This window comes from Gossypium arboreum, chromosome 7 (genome assembly GCF_025698485.1).
Source record: "Gossypium arboreum isolate Shixiya-1 chromosome 7, ASM2569848v2, whole genome shotgun sequence".
In the NCBI taxonomy this organism is placed as follows: Eukaryota; Viridiplantae; Streptophyta; class Magnoliopsida; order Malvales; family Malvaceae; genus Gossypium; species Gossypium arboreum.
Genome location: NC_069076.1, coordinates 91,456,016 through 91,482,150, shown reverse-complemented (window position 1 = coordinate 91,482,150; position 26,135 = coordinate 91,456,016). Strand labels below are relative to the sequence as shown.

At 31.2% G+C, this 26,135-nt stretch overlaps 3 protein-coding genes and 1 long non-coding RNA gene across 8 annotated transcripts; 2 read left to right on the top strand and 2 right to left on the bottom strand.

Annotated features, from left to right (window-relative positions):
• The first annotated feature begins 4,659 nt into the window (after nt 1-4,659).
• On the top strand, nt 4,660-9,217 carry LOC108470021 (zinc finger CCCH domain-containing protein 3-like). The gene is made up of 7 exons (XM_017771202.2): nt 4,660-5,100; nt 5,510-5,679; nt 5,824-5,877; nt 6,434-6,550; nt 6,624-6,917; nt 8,089-8,364; nt 8,493-9,217. The coding sequence occupies exons 1-7, from the start codon at nt 5,037-5,039 to the stop codon at nt 8,835-8,837; spliced, it is 1,320 nt and encodes a 439-aa protein (XP_017626691.1). The 5' UTR covers nt 4,660-5,036; the 3' UTR covers nt 8,838-9,217.
• Nucleotides 9,218-11,297: 2,080 nt separating this feature from the next.
• LOC108476108 (protein-tyrosine-phosphatase IBR5-like) lies at nt 11,298-16,202 on the top strand. Of its 2 annotated transcripts, none has more exons than XM_053030718.1 (5): nt 11,298-11,896; nt 14,077-14,163; nt 15,084-15,142; nt 15,362-15,468; nt 15,726-16,202. In XM_053030718.1, the coding sequence occupies exons 1-5, from the start codon at nt 11,660-11,662 to the stop codon at nt 16,019-16,021; spliced, it is 786 nt and encodes a 261-aa protein (XP_052886678.1). In that variant the 5' UTR covers nt 11,298-11,659; the 3' UTR covers nt 16,022-16,202. The 2 variants fall into 2 exon arrangements, with proteins under 2 accessions (XP_052886678.1, XP_017633692.2); XM_017778203.2 differs by having other exon boundaries at nt 11,300-11,896; nt 14,077-14,176; nt 15,084-15,141.
• Nucleotides 16,203-17,161: 959 nt separating this feature from the next.
• Nucleotides 17,162-21,409, bottom strand: LOC108467316 (zinc finger CCCH domain-containing protein 3-like). Of its 4 annotated transcripts, none has more exons than XM_053030715.1 (7): nt 21,087-21,409; nt 20,487-20,656; nt 20,289-20,342; nt 19,609-19,725; nt 19,241-19,537; nt 17,878-18,144; nt 17,162-17,748 (listed from the first exon to the last, which is right to left on the bottom strand). In XM_053030715.1, the coding sequence occupies exons 1-7, from the start codon at nt 21,148-21,150 to the stop codon at nt 17,404-17,406; spliced, it is 1,314 nt and encodes a 437-aa protein (XP_052886675.1). In that variant the 5' UTR covers nt 21,151-21,409; the 3' UTR covers nt 17,162-17,403. The 4 variants fall into 4 exon arrangements, with proteins under 4 accessions (XP_052886675.1, XP_017623430.1, XP_052886676.1 ...); XM_017767941.2 differs by having other exon boundaries at nt 19,241-19,534; XM_053030716.1 differs by lacking the exon at nt 20,487-20,656.
• A 522-nt stretch (nt 21,410-21,931) lies between these two features.
• LOC128295520 (uncharacterized) lies at nt 21,932-22,851 on the bottom strand. Its single transcript, XR_008285998.1, has 2 exons — nt 22,659-22,851; nt 21,932-22,387 (listed from the first exon to the last, which is right to left on the bottom strand). It is a non-coding gene; the product is annotated as an uncharacterized LOC128295520 (long non-coding RNA).
• Between the last annotated feature and the right edge of the window lie 3,284 nt (nt 22,852-26,135).

Genomic DNA, 26,135 nt, shown 5'->3' with positions numbered 1-26,135 from the left:
TGATCATTTTGGTACTTGATTTTTTTTTCAATTTGATAATTGAGGTTCTTTTGATCCTATTGGTATCTAAGTTTTTCCTTAATTAAGTACCTATGTTTTTTTTCTGGAACACACGTGTCAAACATTCATTGAGTCACATACTATTATTTAGTCTAGATATTAAATTGAACCTTGAAGCCAAATTTAGGTACAAAATTAGAAAAAAAAAATTAGATATCAAATTAAATATTATTAAATATTGAAGCTAAAATCAGGTACAAAATAATATATTAACCCTAGTAATAATAATAATAATACAAATAGAGACCACTAAGTAGTTTTGTGGAGGTAAAAATATGCCACATATTCACTTTGTTTTTTTTGTCTTTTTCAATTCTTATTATTTGAATTTTGGTCCGCGTTGATGAGTTACAAGGCAGCAACCTCCAAATTCCTTTAGTGATGGCTTGTTATAGTAGCGAATATATAAAATATTTATAGCTTTTAAAATATATATATATTAATTTGAAATTTTTATTATTGTATTAAATATTAATATTATTATTCAAACTCAAATTAATTAGGAATGAGTATATTTTTGCCTCTATTTGGGTTTTTTTCGTATTGATACTTAAGTATTTTTAATTAGGAATTTTGAATGATGTAAAATTTGATAATTTAAAATAAAATAATTATAAAAATTCAAAAAGTGTGAAAATGATAATTAAATCACAGTTACTTGTCATTTATAGTTAATGGAGTATTTTAATTAACTCAGTTTTATTTATTTATTTTAATATTATATAATGTTTAAAAAATTATTTAGATTTTGAATTTTATTTAAAATAAAGTGAAATGTTCAAAAATTAAGGATAATTTTTTTTATAATTTAAAATCTAAATTTTTAATACTCATTTTTCTCATACTTAATTATTTCTTTTTATCAAATTATACCTAAATTGGCATCAAATTGGGATCTGAATTTGTATTCGAAAACACTTTTTTTATTAAGGACGTTAAGAAATGATAGCATAATTATATCTCACAATCACTTAAAATTCATAAATATATTTATATTTAAAAATATAAATTATAAATAATTCATAGTATATAAAAAATAAAAAATTCACAATATTCTAAAAATGTAAATCTAGAAACAAGTAACAACCCACATTTTGTTTTTAATTACACGAATGTAATAATAATGGGCACATATTCTATTTTATATTTTTTACTTGATTTTTAATTTATACTTTTGTCCAATTTGATTTTTAATATATATTAAAGGTAGGTAGGCTCTTCTAGAGCTGGACGGAGGAAGTAGCAAAGGGCTTTAATTTAATCAAATTAAGTCACACATGTGACATATTATAGATTCCTTTTGTTCAACAATGTGACATTTTATAGATTAAAATTTCATTTGTATATAAATGTATTAATCCTCAAAACTTACATGATCAAAAGAAAACCCAATTTAATGTTCACTAAAAAATTTAAAGCATCGTTTTGTAATTTGGATGATAAAATTTCAGCTGTCATAAAAAAATTAAAAAGAAATCAAAGAACAATTACTTATTAGTTATTGTGTAATAGCTGTATTTAATGAATCGTGTAAATATGGTTTCAATTACTAAGGGTGAATCTACAAATTTTTAAAAGTTTGAAATTAAATAATAAAATTTTGAAAGATAAAAATATAATTTTATAATGTATTAATTTATTATTTTTATATTTTTAAATGATTAAATATTTTTTATTTAAAAAAAGATCAAAGTGTAATTTTAGGAAAAATTAAATCACATCTATTTGATGGGGTTAAAGCTTTTGTCTGCTGCTCAAATTTAATTTATAAAAGAAGCTCTTATAATTTAACATATATCCAAGATGTAAATTGATATTTTTACTTCAAATAAGGACAGAACGAGGTAGGTACAAATAACAAGATTTGTTCGAATGCAGCAAAAATAAATAAATAATAATATTTTAATAAAAATGTTTAAAACATATAATTTATAAATAATCTGATGTTATTATGAAAAAGAACATTTTAACATTTTGTCGAGAGAATACCACTCCATTGTGAGAAATACGTGAAGTTTTTTTTTCCGAAATTCAACAAACTTTTAACGGGTTGTTATTATCTTAAAAAAATTGTCTCCCAACAATTCGAAGATGATAAATCCATAAAATACGAATGTCTCGTCTAAGTAAATCTCATATTTACACCTGGTGAAATTTGAACTTATATCATAAATAATGAGAATAAATGTATCTGAGTGATCCATCCCCGGCACTATTAAAAAATCATTTATTGATAGAGGGGTTATTGGGTAAGTATAACTTTAGCCACTTGAGTTTTCGACCAAGTCAGAAAACAAAATCTCTCAAAAATAAAACTGACCAGTTAAGAGATCGACATGAGACTTGAGAACGGAGGTTCGTGGGTCCCATAAAACCTTTAGCTTAGGGAGTCAGACAAGGCTGGTTTCTTTCTTTTTCGTTTTGAAGACCGTCGGGTTCCACTCCTCCAAAATCTAACTGTATCCATATAGCACCATGAATCTGACGATGACAATTTGTCACTTTTTTTTTCTGTTTTTTCATCCGTCAAAACGACAAGAAATTAAAATGAAAATAAATTAACGTAGATAAGATATATAGTGCTCTGTTATAACTAAATAGTATCAAAAGACATTTACAACCCTCTATCAACTATTTTGTGAACCACGTGATAATAAGAGTTAGTTTTATTATTTGGGAAGAAACATTTGTAGATAAAAAATTTTAGGATAATTATATTTATAGTCATTTAATTATGATTTTTTATCATTCAATTATAAAAATTATAAAATAAATACTTAACTATTCATTTTATCTTTTTAATCACTTAATTATCTTAAATTTTTAATATTTTCACTTATACATTACCTCAATAACAAAAAAAAACAAAATTAAATAATTAAAATTAAAAATCAAAGTTTACCCAAACTTTTATATCGGGTCCCACACTCCCCCATCGTAGGTTCAAATCCACTAGTCTAGACCTCATCGCCGCCTCCCAAGTTCGCGCGCTTTTGACGGTGATTTAGATTTTATAATTTTGTAAAAAAGGGAGGGAGCTTCCGTCTCTTTGGCCGTAACCTACACGGTTATTTGTTTCTATTACTGAAAATTAAAAGGACAAAAATACCCTCGTTCTTTTGCACATATTCAATTTGGTCTAAATTATGTTGGAATTATTATTTTCAGCTATGTTAATAATTGTTTTTAATTTAATTTTACCATTTTAATATTTCCGAAATCATGGATATAAATTTTACCTAAAACACTATTATATGAAGCTTTGACAATTTGATTTGTTAATTAATTCGTTATGAAGTTAGTTATAGTTGAATGTTTATATTGATTAATTTCGATTACAATTGTTGATATAGTTGTAAGTTTAAAAGTTTTTTTTATTTTCTTAAAAATGCATGATTTGATTTAAATACACAAATTAATTGTTTTATAATTGATATTACATTTTAATTATGAATTATTTTCTTATATCTTTTAGAAGGTAAAAATAAGATACATACAACTAATAAAAATATCTACTAATTGAAATCTTATTACTTAGTAGAATACTTGAATGCTGTAAATAATTAATTTTTACTTTACAAATTGATTTTAGTTAGAATAGTAAATATTGATAAATTTCCCAAATTTGAATAAAAATGACATTTTAAACTTAAGAAAATGATCGTTATTGAATTTTTAGCTTTAAAAACAATAAAATGTCAGACCCAGGTACAATTGGAGTGGGTAAAGACCTGTTGAAAGCTATAATTTATATCTATTCATGGTTTAGTCCTTACACAACTTATACCTCTAATCTAATTTGAAAGAGTTTAATAGGCCGAGTTGAGGTTCTAGCTCAATCCGTTTAAATTACCCAAGCTCATTTTACTCTTCCAAAATTAAAAATATATTTATTTATATTTAATTATAACATATATAAATATTAAAATATTTTTTTATATTTTTAAACAATAAAATCGGCTGGAATTTTAAAATTATAAACACAAACCCAAGTCAAAAGTAGGTAAGACCTCTCCTCTTTGTAAAAAGTTATTTTAAAATTTGAATAATATATATAATTTAAAGATAAATTATACTCAAGGTCATTAAATTATTAGTAATATTATGTTTTGATTACTCAATTTTAAAAAGTTATAAAATGGTGACTAAACTATTCAAAAAATTCATTTATGTCACTAAACTATTCAAAAGTTTTTATTTAAGTCACTGAATTGTTAAGTTTTTTAAAAAATGCCTGGCTAATGAGTTTCGAGTAACAATTCGACGATTAGTACGGTAGATATCCATCAACAAGTAGAAGAACATACTTTAAATCTAAATTGATCTGATAGTCAATGTTGAAGATCGAAGAAGAAAATTATTTAGATTTTGGTTCGATTATTAGTGAGAATGAAGCAGCTCATAGACTAAAATGAAATCTTTTTAATAATTTAGTAATTATTTTATAATTTTTTAAAATTAAGTTACTAAAACGTAAATTTAGAAGTTTGAGTATAATTAAGGGAAGAAAAAAAGTAAAAAAGACCAAACCTGTAGCGGTCAATAGGGTAATAATGTCTTTTGACTAAAAGAAAAAAATTTATTGGTGCAGCAGGACAAAACACAGAAGCTTGCTCGAGAAAAAGAAGATTTTCCCTTACAGCAATAAAAAGAGAAAAGAATTTTTAATTTCTACAAAAATAAAAATAAAAATCAAATTGGAATATTTTCTACGATTTCACCTTTTGTTTCTTTATAACCTTTTTTCATAGGTTCCGCAAGAAAAAAGAAGAAAAAAATTTCTCTCTCATTGAACTCATTTGATCGTCGTCGTCATCATCATTTGATTTAAAATCTATTTTTTTGGAAAATCAGACGAATTTGCCTTGATTTATGCCCTGCAATTGAATTTTTTTAAATCTCGTGTTGCTTGGGTTTTGATTGTTTCGATCAAAAGTAAGATACGGTTTTAAAAAATTTTCGTGCCGCATCCACCGATGCCAGATAATCGGCAAGTTCAGAACAATGTTGTTTCGAATCAATCCGCTGATAACATTGAAGGTAGCATCGATTCTTTGTGCGCTCTTTTTTACTTCAAATTAAATGAAGATCTTATGCCACTTTATAATTTTTCTCTATTATTATTTATTTAGAATTCTTTTATTGTGATCGTTTTCCATTGTGATCAATGTTTTTAAATTATTGTGAAATTGGTAAATTTCTATTCATTCAATAAAAAATAAGCAACTTTGTATAATTTAATCTGAAAGTCTGTCGTTCTTTTAATTGGAGCTTCTAAAATTGTTTTTTCTTTCTTTCTCGTTAAAATTATAGTAGAATAGGTTTGGTTAGGAAGCTCGTTGTTTCAATTGTTAAATGTGATGGCTTATTTGGTGCAATCAGATTATAAATATTTGAGATTCTGATTTTTCATTAATTTCGGGAAAAAAAATTCTCTCTATGTTTTCAGAAGCAATTTTGCGTTTGAAAATTAATGATAGTAATCAAGAGGTGGGTGTTTCCAAATCAGTCTCGTACCCTGATCGTCCTGGTGAACCGGATTGTTCTTATTATTTAAGGACCGGATCATGTGGTTATGGGAGTAATTGTCGTTTTAATCATCCGGCTTATGATGCTCAGGTAATCTAGTCTTTGTTCTTCTTTTGAAGTGAATGGCATTTAGTGTGATTATTTCAAGATGTAAAGCAAGTAGATTCAGATTCTCATTATATATCTATATTGCTTTACTGATGTAATGGTTGAATTTGTTGTTATTTGGTGCAGGGCGGTCAATATCGGGAAGAACTCCCTGAAAGAGTTGGACAGCCAGACTGTGGGGTATTGATACTTTCTCATTTAAGATCAGTGGTCTAAATTTGCCTTTCCCAAAGATGTTTGTGTTGCCATTTTGTGCTGGGGTGTATCTTAACTCTTGCTAAGAAAAAGGAAAGGCAACTAACACTTGGTTATGACAGTAGATGTTATTTGATTAGAAACAAAATATTCCATTGAATATTAGCAGGCATGATTCTGTGTACATGTGCAAGAATGTTAACATGGTATGCGGTCAAATGGAGTTTTCTGGTTATGCTAGTCATCATCTTGCTGTTGCTTTTATTTTGATGGTGTATTGTTTTGTCAATAATTCTTTTTTACCAGTGGACGGACTAGGATCTTAATCTCACTACTGTGCTAATGTTTCCTTTTAACCCAGTGAATTGATGTAGCTCAGGATCATGGGTGATATCATTTTTCTAATGCTAAATTGTTTTGACATCAGTCATTGCTGTCTCTTTTTATTTTTTTCTTGTTCTTGTGATCAGAGACTAAGAAGACATTTGTTATGGGAAGTTTTTTTTTTTAATTAAAAAATTTTCAATAACCTCCCTTGCAGTACTTTCTGAAGACAGGAACTTGCAAATATGGATCCACATGTAAATATCATCATCCAAAGGACAGGAATGGAGCTGGACCTGTTACATTTAACATTCTTGGACTCCCTATGCGTCAGGTGCTTTCTTGTTCTCTTATTTGATGTGCATGCTTGACCTTATGTTGTCTCATGCTGGCTCTGGATTTAGCAGGATGAAAAATCATGCCCTTATTTCATGAGGACCGGATCATGTAAGTTTGGAGTTGCATGCAAGTTCCATCATCCCCAGCCTGCTTCACCTGGAACTGGCTTACCTGTAAATGGACCTGTGGGATCATCAGTTTTGCCACCAACAGGTGTGCCATATGCTGGTGGATTTCCCCCAGGGTCATTACCTAGGGCACCATTTGTCTCTGGTCCACATTTACAAACCCAAAGCTACATGCCTGTTGTTGTTTCTCCTTCTCAAAACATAATTCCTGGAAATGGCTGGAGCACATACATGGTAAGTGAATGTTTCTTTTGTTGAGTAATGCTTATCTGAAGTCCTGGCTCCAATCAATAAAATCTAATCTCTGCAAGTGCAATCGTGTACTGTTTTCTTAAAATTTGAAATTTAAACATTTCACTTTTCTAAAAGCAAGCTTCATAAATTCTCTGCAAGTATAAACATCTGTTGATTCACTTGACTTACGATTCACTTTAACTTCCTATTGCTATATTGTATGTTGTGTTTTCAATCACTGGATATGAGAATAATGTGAACCTTGGCATTTTTCTTAAAATAAAGTGATATGGTCTTGATTATTTTTAAAAGTTATTTATGAACTTTCTTTTTTAACAGATGTAACTAAGACCTGAACGGTCCGTTCCAATTTCTTGTTTCTGCATTTACTTCTTGTTTCTTAGAAAAACTCATAACATGCATTTTCTTCTTATCTGCTGACAACATCTTATATCATTTTCTCATAAAGACTTAAGATGTGTGTTTTTATCAGTTGGTTGATAAACTGAAAGTTCCATGTTCATGATGATGCTGCTACATCCCATATCTATAATATTTAACAATGTCTGTGTCAATTGATTATGAACGGTTAGTTCAATGACTTGTTCTCACCGGAAGTGACTGTCATTCAGATGTTATGATAAAATTATCTGGTCTTGACTCCAATTTTATACGAATTCATTTACTATTAAGACACATTTTCTTTTGCATAATTACAAGTTTTAGACACCTTAGATGTCCTCATCTTTGCTCAATTTTTGCTTGGGCTGCTTTCTGGGGAAAGCTGAGAGGCATATGCATGCTTTTTTTTATTTGAAATGAATACTTAAAACGAATAACTTAATTGCTCGTACAAGTGACTGTTGTCCAAAACAAACTCAATGGTGTCTTAAATGTGTTACCCTGTTTTGCAAACTTGCATATCCATTCATATTTCATATCCATGTCATTCACTGTTTTTTTGTGGTGATTGCTGCAGTAATATAGATGTAGGGCATGTTTGCTTTTCATATTTCATGTACATATATCTGACAGTTCCCTGCAACTACAATGTCATATATAACATATTTCTGCAGTTCTGATTCTTTATAGGTAGCTCTTGCCGATTGGAATATCTTTTCTTATTTTGCCTCATTTCGTTTTTCTTCATATCTAATTTAATTTTGATCAGGGAAATATGAGTCCTGCATCTTCTGCTGGTATTCTTGGATCCAATTACACTTACAACTCGATGAATCCTGCTGAGTTGGGCTCTAGTGGACAGATGCTTTTGTCATCAGCACCTGCTTCTAATTTTCCCGAAAGACCTGATCAACCAGAATGTAGGTATTATATGAACACCGGAACTTGCAAATATGGATCTGATTGCAAGTACCATCATCCGAAGGAAAGGATTGCTAACTCAGCCATGAGTAGTGTTGGCCCACTTGGGCTTCCTTCAAGACCTGTAAGTTTCATATCTATTTTTCACATGGTTTGCTATAGCTACTAAATATCCATTCAGGTGAAAAGATTGCTTTTAATATACACACACTGGCTAAATAACAACTTTATAATTTCTTGTTCTGAATGTAGGGGCAACCTGTATGTTCTAGTTACACTATGTATGGACTCTGCAAATACGGGCCAACTTGCAGATTTGATCATCCTTATACAGGATATCCTTATAATTATGCTCTAAGCTATCCTTTATCCATGTTTGATACGGCTCTTCTGACATATCAAAGAATGACACCATCACCCAATTTATACGAAGCTCCTCTACCATCAAGGGTTCCTGATTGGGCACGGAACACCGACCCCGCAAGCAAGAAACGTCAAAACTTAGTGACCAAGAATTCAGATGATTCATCTGAACAGGTTGCTTCTCCACCACATTCTTTGCAGAGTTCTTCAAAAACCTCACACGATCAAAACTGATAAAATCCGTGTTGTTTTATCATCATTTTTAACTTGTCTGTTTTGTTAAATTCGAAACCTTCCGAGAACTCTTCCATGATATGTGTACCTCCTGCACCCCCTTTCACCTGTGATCCGATAGTGTTGTAGGTATCTTTTTTTTTTTTTTTTTTGAATATTTGATATATGCAAAATGCTGGGGGGACGGGAAGGCATTTTTCTTTTTCTTTTTTGTTGTGAATAAAATGCAGGTGAAAAGTTGATATCTTTCTCATTATTATTGCTTCTATGTTAGTAGAATGTGATATTTGTGCCGCAAACTATTCGTGGTTTACTTCAGATATGTCTGAGTTCAACTTGAAAATTTGGGTTTAATTCAGAAAATTACTCTAGTCTGATCATTGTTGAGCATTATATAATTTATATAATTTACATCATTTAGAAAATTTGTTATTTAATGAAATTTAGAAAAAACTGAGTTCAGCTTTTGGACATGCTTCATTGGGTTCGACTGGCCCTGAACGTGAAACCGTGCGGAGGAACTTCTAAAGGCGGTGGACGGGCGAAATAGGACTGAGGTTGTGATATTCACAAGGGCGAAGACAAGAATTTGTTATTAAAGAACTAAAATAAAGTTTTAAAAGTTTGGGGGTTAAAAAGGTAATAAATTTGCTTTGAAAGAGCTTAAATTTAAGATTTTATAATTGAAAAGGATTAGAGCTGCTGATATTATACCAATTAACTAACGGAGCTAAGGTCGCCATTTATAGCTACGTATAGAGTAGGGGCCGGGTGGATGTGGATGGTGCTAAATTTATCCTCTACTATTCGTCTCACTCCACTATGAATGAATAATTTTGAAAATTATTATCACCTTCATTAATGTTTTATGTATCTATTCTCATATCACTTTAATTTAATTTTAATATAGATTTTCTATTACATGTTATTACATTTTAATCTTTTTAATAGTTAAATATATACACAGATAAAATAATATTTTTCATATAGTAGAGAAAGGTAAACAAACAATTACCATAATCCCTCTATACCTAATGTTCAAAAGAAAAATTCCATCTCACCCCACCTCGTACTGCTTTTCAAGAAAAAATAATTCACACCATTTAGAGGGATCAGTTCAATATCCATGAGGTGGTTCAAGTTTTGTCATTCCTAACTACGATCTTGATTATCATATGTTATTGTTGTAACTTACACATAATATAAGGACCGATAGTAAATTTTCACCATTTTAGATAAACTTCACCCAAAGTCACTAAACTATTAGTAAATTTATGTTTTGGTCACTCAACTTTAAAAAAAAAATACAAAATGATCACTGAACTATTAAAAAGTTATTATTTAAGTCACTAGACTATTAAAATTGTTATTGTATGGCTTTCTTTGTTCGTAAAGCTTGCACCAATTGAAATCACTCATTTCCCTTCCCTTATTCGTTTAAATCTTTTTTTTGAAACAATTTTGAAAGTCATGGATCTATGAACCAAAATCCAAACAGTTTTCTTATTCAACCTTTGACATCGATTGTCAGATTGACTTGAATTTAAAGTATATTATTTTATTTATCAATGAATACTAATTCACCATATGGATCATTGAAGCGTCGCTTGAAGTTTGCTAAAGTAAATAAAAATTTAACAGCCCAATGGTTTAAATAAAACTTTTTGAATAATTCAACAATTATTTTGTAAACTTCTAAAGTTAAATGATCAAAATATAAATCTTTTAGTCACTTTGGATTAGACCTGATTATGGGGTAGGCCACCCGGTCAGGCCCAAAGGTCCGCCCGAAATGTAAGAGAGTTTAGGCTAAAATATAGGCCCAAAAAATGAGCTTAGACAAAAAAAAAAGTCAGTTTAAAACACGGGTCGAGCCTCGAGTAAGGAATTTTTAGCCGGGCCGGCCGAATTTACTAAAAGACAAAAAAATTTGTACTTTTTTTTTTGTTTTTGGATGTTATTTTCTTATTATTTTCTCCCTATTTTGCTACCATTTTACTATTATGTTGCTATTATTTTATTGTTATTATTTGGATATTATATAAAACTTAATTTATTGTTAATTTTTATTATTTTAAAGGCATTTGTTAATTTTGTTATTATTTTAGAGGCATTTGCTTGTTAAGTTGTATTTATGTTAGTGTTATTTAAGTCTACATATTTTTTAAAATTTATTATTGAGAAATATTTATTTTGATTTTTTAGTATTTTGATGTATTATATATATTTAAAAATAATATAAAAATTAATCTGAGCAGTCAAGTCGAGCTCAAGTTTTAACATTTTTATTCGAATTAAATTTTTACAAAATTTTAAATTTATTTTTCGGTCGAGCCGAAATCTTATAAATGCTCCTAAATTTTCAATTGAACCCAACCCAACCCGAGCAACGAGCACTTCTATTTTGGATATAATTTATTTTATATATATATATATATATATATATATCAGTCAGGTCAAGGAATATATAATAAAAATCGAAGTACAAATTTCTCATTATGACTCAGGAAAGATCGTCTTTCCCCAATATCCAATTTGTTTAATATTAGTACATATTTCATCAAAAAAATTATTACATATATATAAACACCATAGAATAACTAAGGATCCTCTGGATCTCGATCAACCAAATTCTCGCTTGCTACAAGAACCTTCCTTCAACTAAGAAACCATTTAATCCCTCCCCCCCCCCCCCCTAAAGAAAAAAAAAACTCTAGGGTCTTTTTTGTTTTTAGTTTTCTCGATCTGGGTATAATCTAAAAACTATTGTGCTTGTTGTTGCTGGTGGGGTGGTGGTGGTGGTGGTGGTGGTGGTGGTGGGGATGAGGAAGAGGGAAAGAGAGAATCCTTGTGGGATATGTGGTCACTATCACAAATTCGAAGAGGGGGAGGTTTGTGGGGTATGTGGGCATAGAGCTCCCGTTTCATCTGACAAAACGTCGCTTCAAGTCAGTGCTTTCCCCTCCGTGATATTGCCTGATTTTCTTTATTTGGGTAGCTACGATAATGCCTCTCGTTCTGAGCTTCTTAAGACTCAGGGTATTACTCGTGTCCTCAATGTAAGCCTGCTCTCTTTTGATGTTCTCTTCATTATTGTTTTTTTTTTTTTTTGCTTGTAATGTTGTATCAGCTTATGGATGTTGAATTTATGGATTTTGGAATGGATTTTTTGTGTTGTATGTCGAAGATTGTGTCCTTAACTATGATGGGATTTTTGCATTTTAGCTACTTGGCATGTTGGATTAATGATTGAATTAGTCTCTTGTGTTGGGAAAATTTTTGGTATTTTTCTGATCTAGATAACTTTTGTGTTAGTTTTATGGTACAGAAGTCTTATTGTTATATGTGGGATTAAGGATGTTAAGGAAAGCTTAGTTTACAACTTTGGGAATCTAGTGAATTTAGTATGGTTATTGTCCAAGTACATTGCATTTACGTTAATAGTTGAGACTCTAGTTTAGGCCTTTTACCTTTTGGCTAAACTTACAGATGTGTTGAATGAATTTCTATGGTGATATTGCATGTTTGGTATGTGTGAATGAGGGTAAGGCTAGTATCATTGATCATAAGTTAGAGATATGGAGAAGAAGTTTAAAATCAAATGTATGATTTTGGCATGAGGCGATACCAAAAGAGGATGTATGGCTGCAATGTAGTAATGCTAGAACTAGAAGTAATAGTAAGCTTTGTCATAGTTAAATATTTCTACGAGTGATTGCTTTTTTTCTTAGTCTTGTGTGTCGAACGGAGAATCTAATAGTGCAATTAGTCATAAAATTGAAGTTGTAAGATTTGCATAATGTTCACTTGAGAATTTGAAAATAGGATAAGCAGAGGTAAAAGCACTATGGAGGCCCTTTTACTAAGAGTCGGATTGCATTTTGCCCCTTCTACTCAAAAAATGGGTAACTTAGTCTCTGTAAATTAGATCAAAGATCTAATTAATCATTCTTTTAAAATTTTTATCCATTTCTACTGTTAAAAAGTAGTCTATGTACATTAGAACGAGGTACATGTGGCATACCATGTGTAACTATCTGATTATTTCATCAACCACGTCAGGTTTTAACTATAGAAATGGCTTGCTCTTTGATCTAGCGTATATGGACTAATTTTCCCATATTTTTTAGTAAAGAGGGCAAAATGCAATCAAAATCTTAGTACAAGGGCCTCCTTGGTACTTTATCGATAAGCAGATAGGTGTAGAGTAGCAATCAGTTTGAAGATAAGGAGTGAATGATAGATGCATTGAAGTTCCTTTTTTCTTATTTATTTTTGAAAAAGGTTTCATTTACTATAGTAATGGATCCCTTTTGATAGTAATTTAAAATTCTAGTGAGCCTTTCAGATGTTTAGAATTAACCAGAAAGTGCATAAACATAGCAGCAAATAAATAGCTTGTTTGTTAGATTTACATGATATTGAAGTTTATGTATTCCACTCGCGTTGTCTAAGGGCTATAAACTGGACTTTACTCGACTCGGTCAAAGATGAAAGATCTTCTTGCATCAAAGAATGGAAAGGTGTTAAAGTTTTGGACATAATTTAACTGAAACTATAATAGGAACGAGGAGAAAATGGGATTGGGGATTTTTATAGCTGCAGTCTTAGGGTTTTGATGTTTTGAATCATAAGTTTTGGGGTAAACTACACCATTAATCACAAAACTGTGTGTAAGTTTTTGTTTTGGTCATTTAACTAAAAGAAGTTACAATTTGATCACTAACATTTTCGAGATTGTTTTTTCCAGTCACCCGATTGATAAGTGGCATTTTTTTAGTTGGTATAATAACAATTTTAGCCTTCAGTGTTTTTTAGTTAAGTTAAAAAAACTGAGGATGAAAATTGTTATTATGCCAACTAAATAAGTGCCACTTAACAGTTGGGTGACCGAAAAAAAATTTTCGGAAACATTAGTGACCAACTTTTAACTTTTTTTAGTTAAGTGACCAAAACAAAAACTTACCCGTAGTTTAGTGACTAATGGTGTAGTTTACCTTAAGTTCATACTAAGAAAACAAGCATTCATTATCATCTCATTGCTTGGTGATGGGATTGAAAGGAACATGCAGGATGGTGTCGAGATCCATTCTTTTATATTTTCTATTCTGCAGTTTGCTCTCTTCTTTGGATACTGTGACTGCTACAATGCGTAATTGCAGAATATCACTGTCAAGTATCAAAATTATATCTTACTTATATGGCATGTTCTTATGTTATTTGTATTATCTCTTTGCAGACTGTACCTGCTTGTCAAAATCTCTACAAGAATTCATTTACCTATCACTGCCTACAAGATGACAAAATTTTGCAATTTGATGATGCGGTACAATTTTTAGGTCCGTTAATCCTCGTATTGCATTTTGAATTTTTAGTTCGTAGTCATGCTTATGACTTTGATATCCCCTCTTTCATGCATGTCTTTGGTATTTCATCTTTCACATTGAGTTTTTTTGCTTATGCAAATTTTTAGATGTACACAATAATACTCACTTTTTTTAGGTCTTGAGAAGCATTTATATTTTATTGAGTATATTTTCTCTCATTCTTATTTACTTGAGGTAAAAGTTCCACGAAAGTCTCTACTTTAGGAGTCAAATTGCATTTTGACCATTTTACTCAAAAAAAGGGGTAAATTAGTCCCTGTATATTAGATTAAAGAGTAAATTGGTCATTTCTGTTAAAAGTTTCATCCATTTCTACTATTAAAAATTGGCGTAGTTGATGGAATAACTAGACAATTACACATGACATGCCACACGCACCTCATGCTGACATATAGTGACCAGTTTTTAATAGTAGGATCAGTTTGCTCTTACAGGGACTAATTTGCTCCTTTTTTAAGGGGCTAAATGCAATCTGACTCAAGTACAAGAGTCTCCATGATGCTTTTACCTTTACTTGATGAGTTGTTTCTTTAATTTCTTCTTTCACATGGCCAATAGTGTGTATTCTTCTCTCAATTATATGTGCTTCCCTTAGGCTTCAAAAACCATTTTTTTTAAGCCCCAATTTCTTCTTTCAACTTGTTAATCTTCTTGTTGTTTGCTTTACTTGAACCACCATGCCCTTCGTTACCCTAGTGAAAAAAATGGCTTTTCTGGAGCTTTCACGCTGATCTTATTCCCACAATAATTAATTTATGTTTGTCAGTTGCATTGCAGTAGCTCAGACACTTCTAGTTGACATGTTGCATAGTTTTATAATCTCTTTGGCATTTTTCTGACCTGTGGTCCATTTTTGCAGAGCAATGTGAGAGAGATAAGGCTCGAGTCCTCGTGCACTGCATGTCAGGAAAAAATAAGTTGAGTTTACTGCTTCTTCTTATCTAAAACATTCACACTAAAACAAACATGAGCGTATTGAAGTCACTTGCTAAACTGCTATATGAGTGTTTATATACATATATATATTCTTTTTATTTGAGGAAAGGGGTATTCCAACTCTTCAAGAAAGGAATGAGCCAAATGCTCGTGTGCTTGTGTGTAATGCCGATTTAAACAAAACGATATTCTTTCTGGCAGGTCACCGGCTATTGTAATAGCTTACTTGATGAAGTCTAAAGGATGGAGGCTTCAACCAAGCTATCAGTGGGTTAAGGAACGGAGATCATCTGTTGAGTTAAGTCAAGGTATTTTCTAGCCTCGACTTTGATTAACCTTATATCATGAAAGCCATTAGTTAAATTGACTGTCAGTTGCTTAATTGAAAAACGTCCCTGAAACTATCACTAATAAGTACTTTGATTTTAGGTATGCTTTATTCCCATACGATGTTGTTGCTATTACTCATCTCTTGTATATATACTTGGCCTTTTTTTTTTTTTTTTTGGCTTTGGAAACGTTTTATTACCTTCTGACAATTGTGGTGTTGGTTACGATTTTGTAGATGCGTACCAGCAATTGCAGGAATATGAGCAAAAGCTTTTTGGATCGTGTGATAATAGCAATCTTGCAGGAGCCCCATCCTTCAACTTTGGCTTCTCGAACCCAAGTGATCCACTTCCACTTCCTGTTCCCATTCCCGCTTTCAACAACCTTGGTGCTACTTCCATTTTCGCCCGTCCACCGCCTTTTGAAGTTCCTCCGCACGGGTTTACGTTCGGTTCTGACCGAACCCAGAGAAGCATGTCTGAAAACCTATCAAATCCTAGTGGAAGTGATATTCCAATGGATAGTTCTTAAATTCCTCGAGTTTCTTTTGCAACTTCAACCCTTTTAACCACAAAATCGGATTAGGACGACACCTTGGCTGTATATTAATGCTAAACTTTTCTGGTTCACTAGATTTTCTAATGAGTGCCTTAAACGTTAATGAACGAAGCACCATTTCGGGTTTCAAATACAAAGATAATTTTCAGTAGAATCAATTTCATTTCTTTCTTCTTTTTTTCTTTCCCATTTTCGGAATAAATACAGTTAGTTAATTCGAATAAATTTTGGGTATGGATATTTATTTTATCATCTGTAATGAATTTAGGATAGTTTTAACTTTGAATGCTAATCCTTGGCTGCATGATATTTGAACCAGTTTTAGCTGATACATTTTGTGGGAGTGTCTTAACAACTGCCCTAAGGCGATGCCAGCTACCGGCCACCACCCGATCATCCCTTGTCAGGATGAGGTCGCAAGGTGTCGCTTGTGGACTGTGGTGACTCTTGTAGGTGTTTGTTTTTCAGGTTTTTGCTCGAGTTCATCTCCTTGCCTTGGGTTACCGATTGGGTTGTTTTCGTTGAAGTCTTCAGTTCCCATCGCTGGTCAGGTGCTCCTGTGATATTGGTTTGCCATTAAATGAGAAGAGATGGAGGTCTGGTGTTAACACGGCAGTTGTTTCTTCTGGTGGCTAAATCTATCATTGTTGGTTTTATTTCGGCCAGCTTCAACTTCCATCAAATCTCTAGGTGGATGCCGGTGCTTGCTTTTAGGTTCAAAATGATGTTACTCTGTTTTGATTTTCTTTTTCTAGTTTAACTGTATTCTATTATTGGGGCTTCATTTTCTCAGTAATTTTATCTCTTTCGCTTAACAAAATTCCTTTATTTAAAACAAATAAGTCTAATTGTAATTCCTGTAACATTGAATATTTGATTTCATTACTTTAATATATATATTATAGATTTACGGAACTCAATTTTTTTCTAAATTATATAATGCTCAACAATGACGAGTTGAGGCTAGAAAAGTTTTCTGAATTGAACCCAAATTTCGAGCTGACTCAGACATCCAAGTCAAACCTGAAGTTAAACTGAACTCCCGAATAACTTGTGCACTAATATCACATTTAAAAACTTTATAGTGACGCCACTAACATAGAAGCAATAATGTTGAGAAAGATATCAACTTTTCACCTGCATTTTATTCACAACCCACACACAAAAAAAAAAAGCCTTCCCGTCCCCCCAGCATTTTGCATATATCAAATATTCAGGAAAAAAAATACCTACAACACTGTCGGACCACAGGTGAAAGGGGGTGCAGGAAGTACACATATAATGAAGTGTCCTCACAAGGTTTCGGATTTAACAAAACAGATGTTAAAAATGATGATACAACGACACAGATTAAACTAGTTTTGATCGTGTGAGGTTTTTGAAGAACTCTGCAAAGAATGTGGCGGAGAAACAACCTGTTCGGACGAATCATCTGAACTCTTGGTCTCCAAGTTTTGATGTTTCTTGCTCGCAGGGTCGGTGTTCCGTGCCCAATCAGGAACCCTTGATGGTAGAGGAGCTTCTGATAAATTGGGTGGTGGTGTCATTCTTTGATATGTTAGGAGAGACGTATCAAACATGGATAAAGGATAGCTTAGAGCATAATTATAAGGATATCCCATATAAGGATGATCGAATCTGCAAGTTGGCCCGTGTTTGCAGAGTCCATACATAGTGTAACTAGAACATACAGGTTGTCCCTACATTCAGAACAAGAAATTATGAAGTAATTGTTTAGCAAGTCTGTGTATATTAAAAGCAAACTTCTTCACCTGAATGGATATTTAGCACCTATACCTAACCATATGAAAAATAGACATGAAACTTACAGGTCTTGAAGGAAGCCCGACTGGGCCAACACTACTCATGGCTGAGATAGAAATCCTTTCCTTCGGATGATGGTACTTGCAATCAGATCCATATTTGCAAGTACCGGTGTTCATATAATACCTACATTCAGGTTGATCAGGTCTTTCAGGAAAATTAGAAGCAGGTGCCGATGACAGAAGCATCTGTCCACTAGAGCCCGACTCAGCAGGATTCATCGAGTTGTAAGCGTAATTGGATCCAAGAATACCAGCAGAAGATGCAGGACCCTGGTAGAAATTAAATTAGAAATGAAGAAAAATGAAATGAGGCAAAATAAGAAAAGACATTCAATCGGCAAGAGCTACCTATAAAGAATCAGAACTGCCGAAATATGCTATTTATGACATTGTAGTTGCAGGGAACTGTCAGATATATGTACATGAAATATGAAAAGCAACCATGCCCTACATCTATATAACTTCAGCAATCACCACAAAGAATGGTGAATGACACATTTAAGACACAATTAAGTTTGTTTTGGACAACAGTCACTTGTATGAGCAATGAACGTATTCATTTCAAATATCAAAAAAGCATGCATATGCCTCTCAGCTTCCCCCAGCAAGCAGCCCAGACAACAATTGAGCAAAGATGAGAACATCTAAGGTGTCTAAAACTTGTAATTATGCAAAAGAAAATGCGTCTAATAGTAAGTGAGTTCGTATAAAAATGGAGTCAAGACCAGATAAATTTATCATAACATTTAAATGAAAGTAACTTCCAGTGGGAACAAGTCATTGAACTAACCATTCATAATAAATTGACAAAGCCATTGCCAAATGTTACAGATATGGGATGTAGCAACATCATGAACATAAAACTCAGTTTATCAACCAATGGATAATAACACACATCTTAAGTCTTTATGAGAAAATGATATAAAATGTTGTCAGCAGATAAGAAGAAAATGCATGTTATGAGTTTTTCTAAGAAAACATGAAGTAAATGAAGAAAAGAGACATTAGGACTGACCCTTCAGGTTTAGTTACATCTGGTAAAAGAAAGTTCATAAATAAAATTTTAAAATCATCAAGACCATCTCACTTTATTTTAAGAAAAATGTCAAGGTTCACATCATTCTTCTATCAGTGATAGAAAACATAACAATTTAGCAATAGGAAGTTAAAGAGAATCATAATCAAGGGAATCAACAGAATGTTTATACTTGCAGAGAAATTTATGGAGCTTGCTTTTAGAGAAGTGAAATGTTTAAATTTCAAAATTTAAGAGCACTGTACAAGATCGCACTGTGCAGAGATTAGATTTTATTGAGGAGCCAGAACTTCAGATAAGCATTACTCAACAAAAGAAACGTTCAATTACCATGTATGTGCTCCAGCCATTTCCTGGAATTATGTTTTGAGAAGGAGAAACAACAACAGGCATGTAGCTTTGGGTTTGTAAATGCGGGCCAGAGACAAACGGTGCCCTAGGTAATGACCATGCGGGTAACCCACCAGCATATGGCACACCTGTTGGTGGGAAAACTGATGATCCCACAGGTCCATTTACAGGTAAGCCAGTCCCAGCTGAAGCAGGCTGGGGATGATGGAACTTGCATGCAACTCCAAACTTACATGATCCGGTCCTCATGAAATAAGGGCATGATTTTTCATCCTGCTAAATTCAGGGGCCAGAATGAGACAACATAAGGTCAAGCAAGCACATCAAATAAGAGCACAAGAAAGCACCTGACGCATAGGGAGACCAAGAGTGTTAAATGTAACAGGTCCAGCTCCATTCCTGTCCTTTGGATGATGATATTTGCATGTGGATCCATATTTGCATGTTCCTGTCTTTAAGAAGTACTGCAAGGAAGGTTAATGAAATTTTCTAAATTAAAAAAAGCTTTCAATAACAAATGCTTTCTTAATCTCTGATCACACGAACAAGAACAAGAACGAAAACAAAAAAAAAAATGAGACAGCACTATATCAACCATGATCCTGAGCTACATCAGTTTTCTTTAGAAAAAAAAAAGTCATGCATCAATTCACTCGGTTAAAAGGGACCATTAGCACACTGGTGACATTAAGATCATAGTCCGTCCACTGGTAAAATAGTACTATTGACAAAACAATACACCATCAAAATAAAGGCAACAGCAAAACGATGACTAGCATAACCAGAAAACTCCATTTTACTGTGTACCATGTTAACATTCTTGCACATGTACACAGAATCATGCCTGCTAATATTCAATGGAATATTTTGTTTCTAGTCAAACAACATCTACTCTCATGACCAAGTGTTAGTTGCGTTTCCTATTATTAGCAAGAGGTAAGATATACCCGAGCACAAAATGGCAACACAAACATCTTCGGGAAAGGCAAATTTAGACCACTAATCTTAAATGAGAAAGTATCAATACCCCACAGTCTGGCTGTCCAACTCTTTCAGGGAGTTCTTCTCGATATTGGCCGCCCTGCACCAAATAACAACACATATTCAGCCATTCAGTAAAGCAATATATATACGTAATAAGAATCTGAATCTACTTGCTTTACATCTTGAAATAATCAGTCACTAAATGCCATTCACTTCAAAAGAAGAACAAAGACTAGATTACCCGAGCATCATAAGCCGGATGGTTAAAACGACAGTTACTTCCATAACCACATGATCCGGTCCTTAAATAATAAGAACAATCCGGTTCACCAGGACGATCAGGATACGAGACTGATTTAGAAACACCCACCTCTTGATTATTATCATTAATTTTCAAACGCAAAATTGCTTCTGAAAACATAGAGAAAAAAATCCCGAAATTAATGAAAAATCAGAATCTCAAATATTTATAATCTGATTGCAACAAATAAGCCATCACATTTAGCAATTGAAACAACGTGCTTCCTAACCAATCCTATTACTACTATAATTTAAAAAGAACGAAAATAAAAAAATAAAAAAAAATTTAGAAGCTCTAATCAAAAGAACGACAGACTTTCAAATTAAAATATACAAAGTTGCTAATTTTTTTATTGAGTGAAGAGAAAATTTATCAATTTCACAATAATTTAAAAACATTGATCACAATGGAAAACGATCACAACAAAATAATTCTAAATAAACAACAACAACAACAACAATAATGGAGAAAAAGCATAAAGTGGCATCAGATCTTTGTAAAATTTGAAGTAACAAAGAGAGCACAAAGAATCGACGCTACCTTCAATGCTATCAGCGGATTGATTCGAAACAACATTGTTCTGAATTTGCCGATTATCTGGCATCGGTGGATGCAGCACGGAAAGTTCGTAAAACCGTATCTTACTTTTGATTGAAACAATCAAAAAACAAACAACAAGAGAGAAAAAAAAAAAAGAGTCAATTGCAGGGCCTAAATCAAGGCAAATTCGTATGGTTTTAAAAAAAAAGGATTTTAACTCATAATAACGACGACGACGATCAAAAGAGTGCAATGAGAGAGAAATTACTTCTCTTTTTTTTTTTTATTTCCTCTTCTTTTTTGTGGAAACTATGAAAGAGATTATAAAGAAACAAAAAGTGAAATCGTAGAAAATATTCCAATTTGATTTTTATTTTTATTTTTATTTTATTTTTATTTTTATTTTTATTTTTGTTTTTGTAGAAATTAAAATTCTTCTCTTTTTATTGATGTAAGGGAAAATCTAAGGATTTTTTTCTCGAGTAAGTTTCTGTGTTTTGTCCTAGCGTACCAATAATAATAATTAGTTAAAATATGCTATTAATCTTTTTATTTATTTAGAGTTTAAGATTTAATCTTTATATTTTAAAAGTTAAAAGCTAAATATTACTTTTCAATTTAAAATTTTCGTCCAATTATCAATTTTGTTGATAGTTTTTAAAAAGTTGTTTTGTTGATAGTTTTCAAAAAGTTGTTAACTTGATATCTCTATTTTCTTTTAATCAGATCACATAATATGAAGATAACTTAATAAATGCAATAAGTTGATAAATTTTATGGGAAATTCAAATAATGTTAATTATTTGATTGGGATTTTTTATAAGCAGAAAAGTAAAAGGACTTACTTTTTAAGTTTTAAAGCACAGAAACTAAATCTCTAATTTTGTCAAAATATAAGGACTAACAGCATATTTTATCCATAATTATTGTCTTTTAGTCAAAAGACATTATTACCCACAAGTTCAACTTCTCTCGTTCAGTTATTGACCGCAACAGGTTTGGTCTTTAACCTTTTCTTTCTTTCTTTTTGAAAATGAAGTGCAAAATAATATTTAATCATTTATGTTTGTAGGGCCCAAAATTTGCCCAGCCCAAACCTCTAAAAACCAACAAAAACAGACTCAAACCTAAATACCTATTTGCAAACACGGCCCAAATGGCCCAAAACACAGACAGACTTCAACAAAAACCCAAGGAGCTGCCGTTTGCAACCGAAGCAGTCCCCAGGCACCGCACATCGCGCTAATCTCCGCACCGTGCGTCACTCCACCTCCACGTAGGAGACGTACACGCCCATGAACCTGCAAACAAGTGAAATAGGTTGTAAAATCGGCTATAAAAGCCTTAGAAATGTATTGTAAAAGGGGAATTTTTTTTTAGGGAATCAAATACCAAAAATACACATTCATATTCGAAGCAAGAATACACACAAAAAAAATTAAAAGCCATCGAACAGAAAATCAATTTTGTTTGAAGGTGGTTTCATAGATTTTTAGTTTTGATTTTTTTCTTTTTTATTTATTGCTTAGAGTAGAATACTATTGGGTTATAAAAAGGGAGAATTTTGCTTACTCTTTCGCTTGAAGGACGGAGGTGCTGCATGCGCCGATGAAATCCGTGGATTGACGGAGGGGGAGGGGAGAAGTTAAAGAATTTTAAAAGAAAGATTTGAAACCCATTTTTTTCAGAAAGAAAGTCCGCCAAATGAAGTTTTAGTTTTTTCCTTTTTTACTTATAGCAGAGATGGTGCCGTTTGGGTGGGATGGAATCCATGCTTTTGGGCTTTGTAAGGGAAACTTATGCTACTGATCCTTCCCCTTTGCACTAGTGTTCAATCGAACCGTGTTTCAATATTTCTTAAATTTACTAAATTTTCCCCCAAAACTCCTACACTGTTTTAATTTAGCCCATGCTTTCGTACTGCATTTTTGGGATTTAGAACATTTGCGCTTTTTGTCCTCCTTTTGTTATGTGTGCATTCAATTTGGTCCAATTCCCTTTTACTTATTTCCAAGTTCACCCTAAACTCCTATTTGAAGTTCAATTTAGTCTTTTCCATTATTTTTTGTTTTTAGATTAATTCACTTTAATGTTATTTTTATCATTATTTATTACCTTCTATTTTTATTATTGATATTATTTCATGATTATTATTTATTTCTATTACATTTTTTTCATATATTTTCTCTATTACATTTTTTTCATATATTTTCTTACTCTTTTCATTAATATTATTATTGTTATTATCCTTACTGTTATACATTATTATTATTATCGTTACTATTTCTATTATTGTATTCTTACACTGTTATTTATATGCGGTATTAGTACTATTTTATTATTATTAGTTTACCATTATTTTTAGATACCATAGTGGTTCATTCATTATTATTGTTACTTTTTTCCTCCCCTTCTTTTGATATTCTTATTGTTCAAACAACTCTCATAAAATATAGTTTTGAAATTATGTAAGATATTTAATGAGATCAACTTTATATATTGTTACATTCGTAAAATTGACATTAGTTTTATTTATGTGTATTATAAACCTAATGCTATATCATATTTGGATTTTCTCAAAGATTTACTTATGTGCTATCTATTGCTTTAAAAATATCTTACTTTAGCATAATTGAAAAGCACTCTCATCAATCATTATTTTCTATATTTTATTTTTATTTTCATTTATTTTACAACCACTTGCGTTTTTAAAAAAAGAAAAAGGAAACCCTCAATATAAGAAAATATTTCATGTTTGGGAGCTTGAGAGATCGTGCCCAATCGTGCTAGATTTCTATTTTTCTTCGTTCAACTGAAATATGGAATATCCTTTGGAATTTTCGCCCATGTTTTTAAAATTAAAATAAAGGCAATGTTCGGTATTTAAAGAATTCAAAGGATCGTGCCCTAACGTACTGGGTTTCGCTTTCTTCGTTTGTTTTGAATATTTGAATATCCTCTTAAAGCTAGAACGTACATTTTAAAGGCAAGATCACATTTGAGGGTCAAAAATGTTGTGTCTTGACGTACTGGATGTAATGTTTTACCTCAAGGTGAGATAGTTTTTAATACACATTTGACTTACCTAAATGTTTTAAAAGCCAATAAAAGGAGGATCGCATTTTGAACTCTGTTCAAATCTTTAATTTTCGACATTTAAGACACTAATTAATCAATTAAGTACCAATTTTGGGCGTGTCGAGGGTGCTACTCCTTCCTCGTACATAACCGACTCTCGAACCCGCTTTCTTAAAATTCGTGGACCAAAATGTTTTATAAGGTGGCCCAATTACACCTCAAAAAGGATTGGTGGCGACTCTCAACTTTCGTTTTCAAAAGTCGATTCCCGTTTTTAAAAAATGGTTTCGACAATGTTATTCAATTTTTTAAAATATTTAATTTTGGTAAAAAGACTCTAATGTCTATTAATTTTGATATTAAGCAAATTGGTCCGTTTTAAAAAATCGAAACAATTTGATCCTCTCAATTTCTAGAGTGAGCACTAAAAACAATTAATCACTGTATTAATGATTTCATTGAGCACTAAAAACAATTAATCACCGTATTAATGGTTTCATTAATTTTACATAATTTTAATTAGGATTATAAAAATTTAACTATCATAATTTACACATTCTATTAATTTGATAATCTATTAAAAAATTTAACTTGCAATATTTTTGAAAATGTGCAAATGTTGAGGCTAAATTTGTTGAACTTTTTAAAATCAATAGCAAATTAACAAAATAGGTAAACATCGAGGGTTAGCTTTGTTATTATAACAATCAAAATTATGCAAAATTGATGAAAGACATTAACGTCATGATTAATTGTCCTTAATTGCTTACTTTTAAAATTGACAAGGATTAAATTGTTTTAATTTTTTTAAGAGAGATTAATTTTCTCAATTTCAAAATTGAGAGGGATTAGATAGGCCTTTTTACCTATAGTTTTTAACCTCTGATCTTCACAGCTAAGCTCATTTCGATACATATATCTTCCGTCCACTTCAGTTTTTAGACTTAGCAATTAGATTTATTATAGTCCCTACATTTGGTTTTCATCAAGATTTAGGTGTGTTCTTAAGGTTGTAAATGAACCAAGCTGGAACGAACAAACTTTTGTTTATGTTCGTTTATTTATTTTTAAGATTGTTCGTATTCAGTTTGTGTTCGTTAAGAATTTCAAATTTTTGTTCATGTTCGTTTATTTAAAATTATGTGTGTTCATGTATGTTTGTTTAATGTTCACGAACATGTTTATTTAACTTAATCAAACATGTTCACGAACAATATTAATAAATAATAAACAAATAAGCAAACAATAAATACACACATATATTGTTTATATATAAAGTAGTCAAATATAAATATTAATAATTATATTATAAATGAAAAAATACAAACTATGATAATTTTATTAATATATACTAATGGAACAATAAATGAGTTTTAAGATAATTTTATTAATATATACTAATAGAATTTTTATAAAAAATATCATTAATAAATAAATGAGCGTGTTCGTGAACATAAACGAATTGAACACATCTCTATTCGTATTCATTCGTTTATTAAACGAACATAAAAAAAAATTCATACTCACTTATTTAACTTAATAAACAAACGTTATATAAACGGTTTACGAACAATTAATTGAATTCTATTCATTTACACCCTTACGTGTTCTCCATTATAATGAAGAAACACTTTCAAGTTAAAATTATTTTTTTCATAGTAAAAGTATCCAAAAACATTTGGCGTTTGGAATCAAAGTGCGGACAAAAAGTACTCTTTCACCCAAATGTAAAAAGGTAAAATTTAGATGCTTTTGTGCTTTTCATTTGGAAGTGAAAATTATAAAAATATCCTATTTATAATAACTATTATTTAATGGGTATATAAAATTAGATTTATTTATATTATATATATTTATCTTCAATTATTTAAATATTATTTTTATTATATTTATTTTTAAAATAGTTTATATATTATTAATTTCACAAATAATTTATATTAATTACTTAAAAGTATTTAAAATTTATATATT

Bases quoted from the DNA above. Each gene is read 5' to 3' on its own strand.
- LOC108470021 (XM_017771202.2), top strand. From the start codon at position 5,037: ATGCCAGATAATCGGCAAGTTCAGAACAATGTTGTTTCGAATCAATCC. The intron at 5,101-5,509 runs GTAGCATCGATT...CTATGTTTTCAG, and splicing joins ATCCGCTGATAACATTGAAG to AAGCAATTTTGCGTTTGAAA. The intron at 8,365-8,492 runs GTAAGTTTCATA...TTCTGAATGTAG, and splicing joins TTGGGCTTCCTTCAAGACCT to GGGCAACCTGTATGTTCTAG.
- LOC108476108 (XM_017778203.2), top strand. From the start codon at position 11,660: ATGAGGAAGAGGGAAAGAGAGAATCCTTGTGGGATATGTGGTCACTAT. The intron at 11,897-14,076 runs GTAAGCCTGCTC...ATCTCTTTGCAG, and splicing joins GTATTACTCGTGTCCTCAAT to ACTGTACCTGCTTGTCAAAA. The intron at 15,142-15,361 runs GTTGAGTTTACT...TCTTTCTGGCAG, and splicing joins TGCATGTCAGGAAAAAATAA to GTCACCGGCTATTGTAATAG.
- LOC108467316 (XM_053030715.1), bottom strand. From the start codon at position 21,150: ATGCCAGATAATCGGCAAATTCAGAACAATGTTGTTTCGAATCAATCC. The intron at 20,657-21,086 runs GTAGCGTCGATT...CTATGTTTTCAG, and splicing joins ATCCGCTGATAGCATTGAAG to AAGCAATTTTGCGTTTGAAA. The intron at 19,726-20,288 runs GTATTGATACTT...CCTTCCTTGCAG, and splicing joins TTGGACAGCCAGACTGTGGG to TACTTCTTAAAGACAGGAAC.